This window comes from Halichoerus grypus, chromosome 5 (genome assembly GCF_964656455.1).
Source record: "Halichoerus grypus chromosome 5, mHalGry1.hap1.1, whole genome shotgun sequence".
Classification (NCBI taxonomy): Eukaryota; Metazoa; Chordata; class Mammalia; order Carnivora; family Phocidae; genus Halichoerus; species Halichoerus grypus.
In genome coordinates, this window is record NC_135716.1 from 116,845,605 (window position 1) to 116,860,624 (window position 15,020).

General features: G+C 32.7%; 1 protein-coding gene across 8 annotated transcripts in view; it reads left to right on the forward strand.

Moving 5' to 3' along the window:
* The window catches only part of ODF2L (outer dense fiber of sperm tails 2 like), a 40,749-nt gene that overhangs the window by 3,317 nt on the left and 22,412 nt on the right, over nt 1-15,020 (forward strand). For 3 of the 8 annotated variants that reach the window (XM_036095983.2, XM_078072801.1, XM_078072798.1), the window contains exons 2-9: nt 2,303-2,475; nt 4,733-4,865; nt 5,753-5,878; nt 7,329-7,388; nt 7,513-7,584; nt 8,109-8,225; nt 11,739-11,924; nt 14,417-14,526. In XM_036095983.2, coding sequence (XP_035951876.1) covers nt 2,363-2,475; nt 4,733-4,865; nt 5,753-5,878; nt 7,329-7,388; nt 7,513-7,584; nt 8,109-8,225; nt 11,739-11,924; nt 14,417-14,526 — 917 coding nt within the window. In that variant the 5' untranslated portion in view covers nt 2,303-2,362. Of the gene's footprint in view, nt 1-2,302; nt 2,476-4,732; nt 4,866-5,752; nt 5,879-7,328; nt 7,389-7,512; nt 7,585-8,108; nt 8,226-11,738; nt 11,925-14,416; nt 14,527-15,020 lie in introns of those variants that run through there. The other 5 variants (XM_078072799.1, XM_078072800.1, XM_078072802.1 and 2 more) reach the window with 5 other exon arrangements.

Genomic DNA, 15,020 nt, shown 5'->3' on the forward strand with positions numbered 1-15,020 from the left:
TAAAGGTAGGACTTTTTATGCTAAAGAAAATTGTTCAGCACACATATGTTTTTGGTTATAATATTGTCACAACACAAAAATAGTGGAGTGCCTTGGAACCTTTGAACAACTTTTATCCTGGAAAATATTTCTAGATTGTAAGAATATAATTGTTGATAATTTCTATGGATATATCTGAGACTTGACTTACATAGTTCTCTCTGTTTTGAGAATCAGTAATGAAGATAACATTTTTGAATGTTGGGCTAAGAGTCATTCTAAGATCTCTGTTTTTACAGTGTGTTAATTTTATTTGTTTACCCTTTAAGATAAGGCACAGTTACTTTTTACAGGTGATGAAGCAGAAAAATGTAGTATTTCATCTTGTGATAAAACTTTTAGAAAAATGTATAAATAGCTGCCAATAGCCCACAGAGCCAAGTAAGAACTCATTTAAAATACTAATACCAAACTGAATCTTATAAAATATGCCTACTGGGGCACCTGGGTGGCTCAGTCGTTAAGCGTCTGCCTTCGGCTCAGGTCATGATCCCAGGGTCCTGGAATCGAGCCCCACATCGGGCTCCCTGCTCTGCAGGAAGCCTGCTTCTCTCTCTCTCTCGCTCCCCCTGCTTGTGTTCCCTCTCTCGCTGTGTCTCTCTCTGTCAAATAAATAAATAAAAATCTTAAAAAAAAATAAAATATGCCTACCAATTGAAGATCCCTAATCCTCTTATATTTATTTTTGAATTTTTATTCAAAATATAGGAAACATTTTTCTTTTAATGATTCCCCCAAAAGATGAATCAATGAAGTGAATAAGTAAAAAGCAACTGCCTTTATTCATCACATTAACTGCTCCAAGCCTTGAGTCCTCTCCTTCAATTACTGCTTAGCTTTTATAAGGCTTGTAGCTGCTAAGGATTCAAATGTAAATAAGGTATTCTTTCTTGAGATTCCAGTGTGCAGAGCAAGAAATTTTAAACAAGTGAATGAATGAAAGGTAAATACCAGTTCCCCTGTGAGTGGGGTAGCTATTGGAACCAAACAAATCAGTAGATGATAGTACTATTGATTGCAGTGATTTATCTAGATCATATTCTTCTTCACTCTTAGGTTTGGTTTTTCATTTGATTTTTTGTATCCATCTATTTTTAATTCTTCTTTAATTCTTTAAGACTTCAGATAGCTCAAAATACTGTTATGTCTTACCAACAAATGTTTCATATTTCAGCATTCAAGTAGATCATCTTAGATATCTGTAGGTTAATTAGCAGTTCCATTTGTACATGAGTTGTTGGTATTTCAAAAATATGAGCATGCATTTCTTTGGTCTATATCCTAAATACTTGTTTTTGTAGTGTATAGAACCTTCAGACAAAAATAGATGTATTTTTACAGACACTTTCAAAGTGTCATTTTAGAAATACAAGTAATTTTCAACTTATAATTTCTTCACATCTACTTAAAGTATTGAAAATTCTTGACCAAATGTATTGTAAAATACAGGTTTATAAAAATAAATTACAAAGAGGTAAAATATCTCTGAAAAACGCTGAAGATCTTAAATATAACATTTGATTTTGTATAAATATAAAATGAAGTCAGGGAGACACATTACCATATATTAGAGTTGTGAAAACACAGCCTTAATGATTGCTAAAGCACTAATTTATTACTTAAAATGGAACAGTTCTGAAGAAATTCATGCGTATTCCTGTTTAAAAAATGACACCGCTAAGTTTGAGTGAAAACAGTTGTTTAGTAAAACTTAGAAGTATCTGTCTATTTGTTACCACCAAAGAGTATCCTAGATTGAGCTGGGAAGTAGGAATAAATTAATTTAATTTTGTAAGGTCTACTTTCAAAAGAATAACTTAATCTTTTTGTAGCTATTGTTGCCAAATACTTTGAAAAGTATATGAAATTTCTATTCTAGGCATACATAACATACATTTCCTATTGGGTAGATACAATGAAACTAAGGACCAGAGTTAACCGTAGTTTTTATATTTATTTTCTAGTTTGACTGGATTAAGATACTATAATACTTCAAGAAATAGATTAATAAAAATTTCTACATTCTTGTGGTTATGTAGAAAATAACAGGCCTTTTGGAAAGTATGGAATTGGCAATTGTTGAATGCTTGGGCAATGCAATTTTGATACTTTTTGAATTAGTATCACAAATGAGTAGCAGTTATAATTTCTATTTTGTCTGTAAAATATAATTCTTTATACATGTTTAGGATTTTTATTTTATAGAGTAATGACAGAAAAAAGAACCTACTGAGATAAGTTTAATAACTAAAATATTTCCTAGCTTTCAGCTTATGAAGAAAAGTTGTTGTGGAAGCCACCTATAAATCCATTTACCAAATTTATGGAGAAGCCTTCAATTGATGGAAGTCATTCAGAGAAACTATGTTCTCATTTTACAAGTACACCAGAGGACGAACATTTACCACAGGCTGCCAGTGAAAGTCATCTCAGCTGGTATTCTCAATAATAGCAGGGGATATCTAATTTTCTGATTTCAACATTTCATGTTTTGTCCATACTGTAAATTATTTGAATCAAATACAGCATTCTTTCAAGAGTATCTTCTTCAAATCTAGCAATTCATATATTTATTTCCCCTGATTACAAATCAGTACTCATTTAGCAGAATTGGGCTAGGTTTTTGAAATCTTAATGAAAGCAAATAAAAATGAAAGCCTTATCTATTGAGAATTATTAAAGTATTAAGCCTTATAGCTAAGATAAATGAAAATAGAAGTACTATGGAATATTGGAAATGTAGTTCATGAGTACTAATTCACTGTCATTTGGAACATTGCTATATAACAAATACCTGTCATATTTTGCTATCTCCTTTAGAATAAGGAATACACGGGGTGCCTGAGTGGTTCAGTTGGTTGAGTGTTCAGTTCTTGATTTCGGTCAGGTCATGATCTCACGGTCTGGAATTGAGCCCCGCGTTGGGCTCCACGCTCAGTGGGGAGTCTGCTTGAGATTTTCTCTTTCCCTCTCCCTTTGCCCCTCCCCCCAAATAAATAAAATCTTAAAAAAAATAGGGAATACACTTGCTATTTATATGACTCATTGCTTACCAAGATGACAAGTTTTTTTTTTTAAGATTTTATTTATTTATTTGAGAGAGAGAAAGAACACAAGCAGGAGGAGCAGCAGGCTCCCCGCTGAGCAGGGAGCCTGATGCAGGGCTTGATCCCATGACCCCGGGACCATGGCCTGAGCTGAAGGTAGACAACCAACTGAGCCACCCATGGACCCCCCAAAATGACAGCCTCAAAACACCATTATTGTCACCATTGATAGTATAGTCCAGTTTCTATTTAGCTTGTTGTAAATGACAGTGATATTTGGTCATATATAACCATTCTTGACTTTCTTCTGCCCATGGTTTTTAATAATGGACAACTGTCATTTATAGCCAACATCTTATACCCATCACGTTAAGCCAGCAGTAATTAAGAACACAGTCTGCTTTCTGACATAGCCTCTAAGATCCCATCAGTTGTTGATGAGCCATTATATTGTTTTGTAAAGAAAGAAAAAAAGCTGCCTATTGAAGAAAGATACAATGCTTTCTTATGATTTATTTTATTTATAAATATTGAAAAAGCCCCTTCAAACTTAATTATACATAGATTTTTGACTTCAAGTAACTATGCTTTTAAAAAAATAAAAATAAAAAATAAAACATAAGTGAAATAAAGTAGGGTATTCTCAAAATTTTTTTATACTCAGTATCCAACTCTTAGTCACTTTTTGACTCAGAGTTGTCCTTGCTTTTAAGAGTATTGGTGATGTGGCATTTCTTAGGACGATCTTTAACTGAACTAAAATTTATTGGTGCTGGGCTCTTATAATATTCAGCAAGCCTATATTGGAGTCTTGCTTCTGGAATGTTGCTAAACATTCCTAGTTCACCAGCTCCTTCAACCCCTCTATGGCCGTCCATTCCTAGGGGTTAAAAAGTGCTACACCCCATCTCTGGGGCATTCTTGAAAGCATTTGACACTTTTAGTTCTGGGCATGTGCAGGAAAGAGCTCAGGACTGCTTCTTAACAAAGATTACAGGAAGCATCCTGATTTCAGGACGTAAAAATGTAACCAAAGAGATGTCTCTTACAGTGATACACAGTAGTGTCTAGGTAATCAAGAAGGCAAATATTAATAGTTTTGTTTTGAATGATGATAATGTATTATAAAGCCAAGTGTGAAGGATTTTTGCAATGTGGAGAGCTTTAGTTTTTTGTGTTCCATTTGTTTAGCTTATTTGTTCTTCTGGAGGAATTTTTTTGTGAAGAACAGCAAGTTTCAAGAAAGCATTTGGGAATAAGGTCTAGAAAGACAAATCTTTTGGGTTTGGAGTAGGGAGTAAAAAGGGAAGTAAAAAAGACATAAACACCTTCACACAAATCATTTTACAAACCAGAAAAGAGATGTTGAACAATTACAAGTAGCACAATGAAGCATTGCTGTTGGTGGTTTTTGTGTTTTACATGTCTAAACGTTTTAAAAACTTTTTCTGTGTATATTAAGTATAGAAAAATAGGGGAGTATAGGAAAAATTTCATACATTTTCAGTGACCATTTACTGTTATATTTTGGAGAGCAATTTGTGGAACTGTAATATTTAGTTAACGCTGTGCTATATTTGCATAAAAAGTATAACTAGTTTATGTGACAGATTTAACTTAAATTTTATTTGTGCGTATCTAATTAGTCTAAAGCAGGACATCCTAAATGAAAAGACTGACCTGGAAGCAACATTTAAGGAAGCTGAGTTGGCAACCTGTTCTGTAGAATTATTTTTGCCATTATTTAAGGATACCGTTGAAGAGATTAGTTTTGAAAATGTGAGTACCTGACTTACGAACATCTAATAAAATAGACAGCTAGCATAGTACTCAGAATGCATTAACTGCAGTCTTGTATCTTAACACAGTTATGCTCACATCCTGGTATTTGATATTAAAAATTGCAGGTTTATCAGTCTCCTATGTCATTAGGGGCAATTCTTTTCTTCAGAGATAATCTCAGGCATGCACTTGTTAAGAGGCTAACCTTGGTGCTTAACTTATCCAAAATTGAACTAGAGAGTCAACTCTTTCAAGAGTGAATTTAAACAAATATTCTAAGAGATGAAATATATCTATTTTCTATAGTTTTGTATAGAATAGAAGCCTGTATTCTAAAATTTCAGTGTACTGAAGTTTGAGTTAGAGACAAAAATAGATTGTATTCTATTAGTTTCATTAAAATAAATGCCTGAAACACTTCGGGGCTTAAGCCCTTATTTTGATTTCATTACTTTAATGTACAATGTACTTTATTTATTTATTTATTTATTTATTTTAAAGATTTTATTTATTTGACAGAGAGAGAAAGACAGCTAGAGAGCAAACACAAGCAGGGCGAGTGGGAGAGGGAGAAGCAGGCTCCTGGCTGAGCAGGGAGCCCGATGCGGGGCTTGATCCCAGGACCCTGGGATCACGACCTGAGCCGAAGGCAGACGCTTAATGACTGAGCCACCCAGGCGCCCCTGTGCAATGTACTTTAATGTACTATTAATAAGCTTGGCAAAATTTACTCTTACTATATGCAAAAATGATTTTGTTACTAGGATAAAGTATTCTTTGATAATAGCAATGTTGTATTTTAGAGTGTCTTAATGCTGTATCTTTAGATTTTTTTTTTTAATGCTGTATCTTAAAATGGGTATGTGATTCTTATATTTTGTCAGGCTAATCTTTTTGCATCCAATTTGAAGAAGATTTCTAAACAGAAGGAAATATTAACAAAAGAATTAGACACTTTTAAACGTGTAAAACAAGCTTTAGAACATCTTAGAAAGACAGAATACCAACAAGTAAGGACCCCTAAGCACTAATTTAATAGATATATTTCTCACTTGAAGGATTTGCTATTTCTGAAACTGTAGAAATTGAATTATTGGTATATTTGAAATGGAAATAATTCTTGAATTTTCGTTTGAAATGTCAATCATGAAACTAACCCTTACTCTTAACGTTTCACAAATAGTTCTACATGAAAGCAGCATGTTTTTATAGAAAATATATTTGTATTTTCTATCTCAGAATTTTTCATTGTTATATTTCATTTCAGCATTTCAGCTGATGAAAATAAAATTTTCTTAGAATTTAAGCTCCATTGTACCATTGTATTCATACATTCATTTATTTTTGGGGTTAGCAGTTTGTTGAGATAATTCACATACCATACAATTCACCCATTTAAAGTGCACACTTCAGTGATTTTGAGTGTATTTGCAGAACTGTGCAGCAATCCCCACAGTCAATGTTAGAGCATTTTCATCACCACAAAAAGAACCCCCCCCCCAGGTCCTTTAGAAGTTCGCCTACCTCCCAACCCCGCCCACCCCTCCTTACCCTATTATCTCCTTTCTGTTTTTATGAATTTGCTCATTCTGGAAATTTCATGTAAATAGATTCATATAAAATGTGGTTCTTCATAACCGCCTTTCATTTAGCATAGTGCCTTCAAGGTCAAATATGTTGTAGCACATGTCAGTGCTTCATTCCTCTTTATTGCTGAATAATAGTTCATTGTATGGCTATTCCATTTTTATTTGTCCATTCCTCAGTTGATGGATATTTAGGTTGCTTCAGTTTTTGGCTGTTATGCATAAAGCTGCTGTGAACAAGTTGTTTATATCCAAGAGAAATGAAAATATATGTATGCCAAGCAATTCCACTGTGTCCTTCTACAGAGTCCCAAGAGTGGGCTTCATGCAGTCCATGAAATTGTGTGTGCAATTTTGCATTAGATGTACATGGCACAAATACTTTTGGGTGAAAGGAATTCATAGCTTTTCACATTCCCAAGCAGGAGTGTGACCCTCAAAATGAATAAACATTTTTCTATGTTCTCATTTAAAATATCTACATAGAATTCTTTTACTAATGTGCTGTGATTCTTTAAAAATAATCTTATTTGCTAAAATTAAGGTGGTTTATATTTTTTACCTATTTATAAGCAGCACGGTGAGCTTCCTTTGTATACAAGATTTTTGTGGTTTTTGTGTCATTGGCTTGTGTTGTCTGAGGTGTTATTTAGAAATTAGTATATAATCTCATAAACTGTGGACAAAAGATGATTTGGAACACTTAGGCAAAAATCCATCTGATGACCTTTTTAAAAATCTGAACTAATAGTTGCATATTAGTGCATAATAGTTGTCCGTATTAATTTCTTAAGTGATGCTTATTCCTCTTCCTACTTTTATATGTAGAGAACTATGTTTGTCAATACTGATTTATAATATCTTTTTTTCATAGGTAGGGGACAGTTTATCCAGCATGTTAGAGAAGCTAACTGATAATGAAAGTGAAAATACTGTAAGTCTTTTTATACTTTGTGTCTACTCTGACATTTTTTATTTATATGCTGCTTGGTTTTATAAAATTAGCCAACATTATCCAAATTGTGATATTTCTAACTCTTACATTATATTTGCTGAAGAATCTTAAGAAGAAGGTACTTGAAAAGGAGACCTATATTCAAGAACTTTCTTGTTTGTTTCAGAATGAAAAGGTAAGCAAATTTTGAGCTTAATCCATCATATTTTCTTAATATTGACTCCCTCTTTTCCTTCTTTCCATCCTGGCCCCCATATCCTCAGAAATAGACACAGAAGTGTTTTTACATTATTTGGATATTTTACAAGTTTTTTTAGTTTCTTTTTAAAAGATTTTATGGTCTTTAAGTCAGGGTAATTGCATAAATCACTATATATTAGGAACTATGAATAAATTTGTATTTCAATTTTAGTATAAATTAAGGAATTTTAGTGTTTATAGGAGCATTTTAGATATAATTTACTTAGGGTAGGTAGGAATTTTTAAAAGGAGATTATCAGGAGCCATTAAATAAAAAGGGGGAGGGGAAAATAGCCCCATAGTTTTATGTACAATTTATAATGGGGGGGGGGTCATGGTTAATGTAAAGTGGTGCTTTGCTTTTTATCAACTTTTTAGATCATGTCTAAATATGGATAAAGTTAAAGATTGTGGAGAAATATATCAAATAACACATTTTTTTTGTTTTCTATGTTACAGGCAAATGCTTTGAAAGCAAACCGTTTTTCACAATCAGTAAAAGTAGTACATGAACGACTACAGTTCCAAATTCATAAAAAGGAAGCAGAGAATGATAAATTAAAAGAATACATAAAGGTTATAAATATTCAGTCATTTTTATAGTTTAAGTGATAAAATTAATGAACAACTATAAAGCCCTTCCTTAGTTCTGGAATTTGGTGGTTTTGGAAGAATTCAATTTAAGTGTTGCCATGGGAAATACGTATCTGAGGCAGATCTTAAGATTTCTGGCCCATCTAAAGATTTGGTTCTAAATCCCAAGATAGAAATGCTCTCTCTCTTTAATACCAGTCTAGGAAGGATTTATAGAGCTTGAATTTAAAAAAAAAAATATCTTTCCCATTATATAGTTAATTTATGTTTATTGTGGAAAATTTGTAAAATACAAAGGAAAAAATTAAAATAATTTAAAAATACTGAAATCATTATTAATATTTTGGGATATAGTATTCCTGTCTATTTTGTACATCTACACATAAATACATACTCACATTTAGTAGGCAGTCAGTAAATGCTTATTATTTTTTGTGTTTGTCATGAATGGTAACAACCCTAAAATCAGTTACTTAGCTTTGGTGTTTAGAAAACTGAGTAACATTCTTGTCATGCAGTTTTTTTTAGCAGTGTCATTAAGGGGAATATTTTGGTTTAAACTCAGTGGTTTTAATACTCTTCTGGAAGCCTCATAGGCACTTTGAAATAAGAACTTGAGGTCGCTATGACATGACACAAGCTAACTGGATCTATTGTCATTATTTTTGCCAAAGGAAAAGAAGCAGTGTTCTCACTTGGAGAAGAGAAGTGTACAATGATAACCCCCCTGGAGTGTGAGGACCTCGGTGTTAAATTTCTCTTTGCTTTTGCACTCCTGAATCATGGCAGATGTTTGCACCTGTGGCATGTTTCAAGACTGCGCTTGGGGTGTTTGGTTTTTGTTTTTCTTCAAGGATGAAAAGCTTTTGCCCAGTAAGGGGACATTAAGCAGGCTTATGCGGAATGTAAATTTTATCCTTTGTCCTCCTACCTGTGCTTTTTAAGCAGTTTCCCCCATTGGTTCCCTGTGTCGTTTGCATGGGAGTCCTAGGGCATTACAGATGAACTAGAGTTGATATTGCATTAGCCTGTCATGGTAAATTCAATAGAATACACGTGATTTAACACCTCAGATAATCATCTATCACAAATTATCTTACACAAGTTTTATTTATGTCCTCAAATAGCATTTGGGAAATTTTTGAAAACATTTTCTTCAATTTAAATATGAAATATTAAGTGATATTTTAAAGTTAATTTTAACAATTTTCATATGATAATTTAGAGAATATAAGACTAAAATCTTAAGATTTTGCCATGACATTCTTCTAATACTTTAAATTCCTTTACAAAAACCCTACTGTTTAGAAATAATTACAAGAAGTTGTATTAGGTTACTGATTTTTCTACCCTCCCTGTAACATACAATTTTGGAATTTAAGGCATTAAGTTATTGGGGGGGGGGGCGGTCAGAATTTAGTTCTTCGATTTAGGTTTCACAAGGTTCTTTTTGGAGTACAAAGATAATGAACTCAGTTTGGCAACATAAATCTCATTTAATATTTTAGTTTTGACTCCAGTGAGTCAATTCATTTTAATAGGTCTTGAAAAATTTACGTTTTAGTTCTCTGAGAAGTATTCCAAAGATACTTTAACCCATTTTTCTTTCAAGATCTTTATAATATAGCAGTTAGGAATAAATATTTTCACAATTTAGAAGAAACAGAATAATTATCTTTAAAATATGCAGCATGTAGAGCTCCTTGGAAATAAGGAAAGGCAAATAGTTGACTTTAAATGTATGTCCATTCGTTTGGCAAAAGACTGCGAAGAGTCATTTATTTTGAAACCATAAAAATAATTTGATAGTTTAGTATACTTCCTAATAGTGCTCAAATGTGGGATAGGATAAATCTAGTGAGGAAGTCCTGACTGGAATCTTGTTCCAAAGGATTTATTTCACCTTGGTGTTTAAAATGCTTTATGACAGTGTAGCAATTATTCATGGTGTGCTGATGACACCCTGTGGTCTCCTAGAGGAATGGCAGCTGTACTTCCCGTGGAGTCTGTTCTCTTCAGTGGACTTGTACTGCTCTTACTCGTACTTGTTTTCCCCCAACAACTTATTAAAACATTTCATGGGATTTTTTTAGTTTAAGTAGACTTCTAGAGACTATTTAACAGTATTTTTTTTTTAAGATTTTATTTATTTGTCAGAGAGAGAGCACGAGCAGGAGGAGCAGTAGGGAGAGGGAGAAGCAGACTCCCTGCGGAATAGGGAGCCTGATGCGGGACTCGATCCCAGGACCCTGGGATAATGACCTGAGCCGAAGGCAGACGCTTAATGACTGAGCCACCCAGGTGCCCCTGTTTAACAGTATTTTGCTGCTTGTCTTAATCTACCGAGTGCACTTTTCAAAGAGGGCTAGTCTTTAAATCTTATTTAATATGTACTTCTTAATCTAAATTCTAGTGGAAGTTAAGAAGCATAGTTTTTATTGATCATGGAGTTAAATAGAAAACCCAATCTTTTACTTTGACTCCTTTGATTTTTTTCATTAAAATGATTGTCTAAGAAATGTTAAACTAAAACCTAAATTCTGTAATATTTTTTTTTTCAGTATTATACAACTTTCAAAAAATGTAAAAGCATTAAAGCCTTAGGTCTCTAAATTCTTAGATATTTAGTAGTCAAATACTTTAAATACAAAGTCTTAAAATAATTTGAAATAAAAGCATGAGAGTTATCACACTAAATCATATCCATCATCCACCCAGCCTATTATTCTGTCTCTAGTTATGTAAGGAAACAGTCATGCCCAATTAACACCATCAAATTCAATGGATAGAAACATGCCCCTCAAACATCTTTTCACCCTTACTGTTGTGGATCTGATAGTTATTCATTCATCTAAACCTCTTCAGTCTTGGAATAGTAACTTCCATAAGGTTACTACTCATTGGATAAAGCAGTACTTTTATTCCCCTTGATGTAACTCTTTTAAATGTCAAGGCATGCCCCTTAATTCTAGTAAATTAAAATTTGCAAAATAAGTCTATCTCAACTACATTTTTTGTGATCTATAGATTTTGATCTTATGTCCTTTAAGCCTTTATCATTTCAACTGAAAAGCCCTGACATATGTAGGGAGCTACTGATTCCTTTGAGCTTTGTGTAATTTGTTTGAATTGTCTCCAGCTCAATTACGGTTTTTTGATTTTCAGTAACTAGTACTATGTATGATATTCTAGATGTGAAATTTTAACAAGTTCTAGTTAATTACAAAAGTTTAAAAAATGTACTGTAATCACCAATATTAGTATCTTTAATAAGAGTAGGATTAGTTTTATGTAGGCTTATATATTTTAAATTTGCATTCTATAATGTTACAAATAAACATTGGTGAAACCACCTTTCTTTACTGTTTTGCTTTTTATTAATCCTATGATTAATCCTTTTGATAAAATCTATGGAAGATTATTTACATATTTTTACAATGTTGACATAAACATTGGAGTTCTAAAATAATTTAAGTACTACTAATATTTTTTTAGAGCTTAGAAACCAAGATAACTGAATGGAACTTACAACTGAGAAAGAATAAGCACGAAGCTGTAGCAATGAAAGAATCAAGCAAGCAAAAAACTATAGCTCTAAAAAAGGCATCTAAAATTTACAGACAAAGGCTTAAACACTTTACTGGAGACATGGAAAGCCTTACCTCCCAAATTAGAGATCAGGTAAGTTTATACATTCTTCCTTAACTGTCCTATGCCCTTAGGTTATGTAGTTAATGTCATATTGCTTAATATAATAATCTTCTCAGTGCTACTGATACTAGGAAAACCTCACTCACACTCTTTTGCTTTAGTCTGTTTTGAAAGGTTATAGAAAATGTCACATTTGCATATTGAATTATATCAGTATTTCCTTGGGAACTTTATTAAAGGATATATTAAAAGTGTCCCAATGCATCTATGGCAAGCTAAGGGTAGCACTTCATACATATTCCCCCTTGGAAATGGACAGTGTACATTAGCATATTAAAGGCCCTGAGTAGGCAAAGTAAAACACCATAATGAAGAGTTTTGAACTCAGTTTCTCACCACTTATTTAACCACAGAACTCTTGTTTTACCCACAAAACAGCTCTTGGAACTGGTTCTAAGGAACACCAGTTTGGGAAATGCTGATTTATGTTATTAGACCATATGACTGTATTCAGTAATTCACTTCATTTGAACTTTGTAATGCACTTAAAGCCATTCACTGACGTAAACACACCATGTGAAAGTTATCTTTGGGTGTAGTACAAAGTTGAAAACTGGACTTAGTGCTTTGTTGCTTTTGATGAATTATTGTATTTATTCAATTAGCAATTGATAAAGTATTTACTCTTTTTAATGTCTCATGGGTATTCCACCTCTTAAGAACTGATGTTAAGGCTTATAGAATTATTAGAAGCTTTTAGAAATGAAAGTGGACTTGCATAAACTTTCTTGTGTAAACAAAACAACTTGATATTTTATAAGCTCGGGTGTTAACACTTAAAGACGAATGACATTCAGAAGAATCTAACTAGACAAAAAGAATTAAGGACTAAATTCAAAATCTAGAAGGTCATTAGACTGAGTTGAATGCCTGAAAATATTCTTGAGTGGTGAAAGCTAATCAAGTCATTAACATTCTCGGGATTTTCCTGTGTAGATAGCATCATGTCACGCATACCCCAGATCATGGTACAGGAAGGCTCTTCTGCTTGTTCATCTTGTGACTTTGGCTGAGGTATTTAACCTCTCTAAGATTCTGTTTCCTCATCTATAAAATAGGAGATAATAATATTCCTATTTCATATGATTGTAGAGAGGACTAAATGAGGAAATATATATCAAAGCACAGTGCCTGGCCATCCTACAATTTTGCCATATTGGCCTCCTTTCTATTCCTCTAATGAGTAGAGTTTTATTGTTTGCTGTTATCTCTGGCTGTAATGTTCTTCTTGGATTCACAATAGCTGGTTCTTTTTTGATCATTCAGGTATCTTTTTAATTGTCATCTCTTCAGAGGGGCCTTCCTTGACCACTCCTTTTGAAGTAGTCCCACAACAGTCATATCATATCTTGAATTCCCTTCATAGCATTTATTTTATAGATAAAATTTCCAAGTATCTTTACATTATAGTATATTGCCTAACTTACACTTTATATATATATATGTATATATATATATATATATATATCCCAACTTATATACTTCATTGTGCAAATTAAAATTCATTTTACATAAAATATGAAAACAGAATACTAGGCTTTATTCAATGTATCAACAACATTACTGTAAAAAAGTATAAGCCAAAAAAGTCTTGCATATAGTAGATGCTAAATAAATGCTTGTTCTGTGACTGGATGAATGATAGAAGGAAAGAAAGAAGCCCCCAATAAATACTGTCTGCTATCATTATTACTTCTGGGTCTTCTGATTAATAATTATTGTTATTGTCCTCCCAGTGAGTTTGTCGTCCTGTAGAATGTAGACAGGGGACACAATGACTATAGCTCACTAGGTGGGTTTGTAAAGAGTAAATTCATTTGACAGTTATTTATTGAGCATCTTCTGTATGCCAGGCACTTTCAAGGCCCTAGCAATGAACAAAACAGACAAAAATCTCTACCTCGGGGAGCTCACATTCAAAGTCGACAAGCCACTACTATAGTTTTCATGTCTTTGTTGACAGTAACAATGTTTGAAGTTGAATGTCTACAAAACAGCTTGACATCATTATAGGAACAATAAATAAGGCTGCATTATTAAATGCTATGGAATTATGGAATTGCAGGTAGCTTCTATATATATCAAAAGAGGGCTTCCTTCTCCTCTGATGCTTATGTGGTTGTTATCATCTTCTATATATAGAATGCAAAATGAAAAGCTCAAGAAATAGGAAGGAAGTTATCTTCATTAATTATGAAACGTTTGAAAATAGTTCTATCAACATCCTTAAAATGTAGTGTTGGAACTGCCACAATGCGCGTTAAAACAATACTACTATAAAGATACTATCAACATTTACTTTAAAAGTTTCCTATATTCAGAGTTGTACACTAAAATTTTCCATATCGAAAATTCCATCCTTTATAGGATGTTTCCTTGTTTATATTGTATTTGTGTTTAGAGCCCTGCATGAAACCAAAGTGTTATTCAATTATAAGATGAGTACTTGATGTATTTTTTAGGAAGCCAAGCTGTCTGAAACAATTTCAGCTTCCAATGCCTGGAAAAGTCATTATGAGAAAATTCTAATAGAAAAAACTGAATTGGAAGTTCAGATTGAAACAATGCAAAAGTAAGAAAAAAATTTAGAATCTTTGTACGGGTTAATAAGAAGTGTTTTCAGTTCCTTCCTCTTTAAGCAGTTTGCATTTTGGTTCTTCTGGATTACATGTGGTGAAGGTTGTCCATATGATTCGATATTTTTGCTATTTATAATTTTAAAGACTTTTCTTATTCTATTCTAAAAATACAATAAAATGATTACCCACTAAAAAGTGCATTGGTGTTCACATTTTGAATTTTGTAGGTTAGTATTTGGAATTGGGTATGTGTCATCTATTATTTGCAGTTAAATGTTAACACTACTTTGTCTTAAAATGGAAGTGATAGTTCTCTACCAAACAAGAATGTGTAAGTAAGAATATATAACAGAGCTTGCAATAACAGCACAAATGCTTTCAAAATCCTAAAAATTACTGTTCCTTAAAGTGCCTTAATTGCATAACAAAGAAAATCAATGAGTAAAAATGCTTATCTTTTTTGCTTTGAAATTTATTACTGATAAAC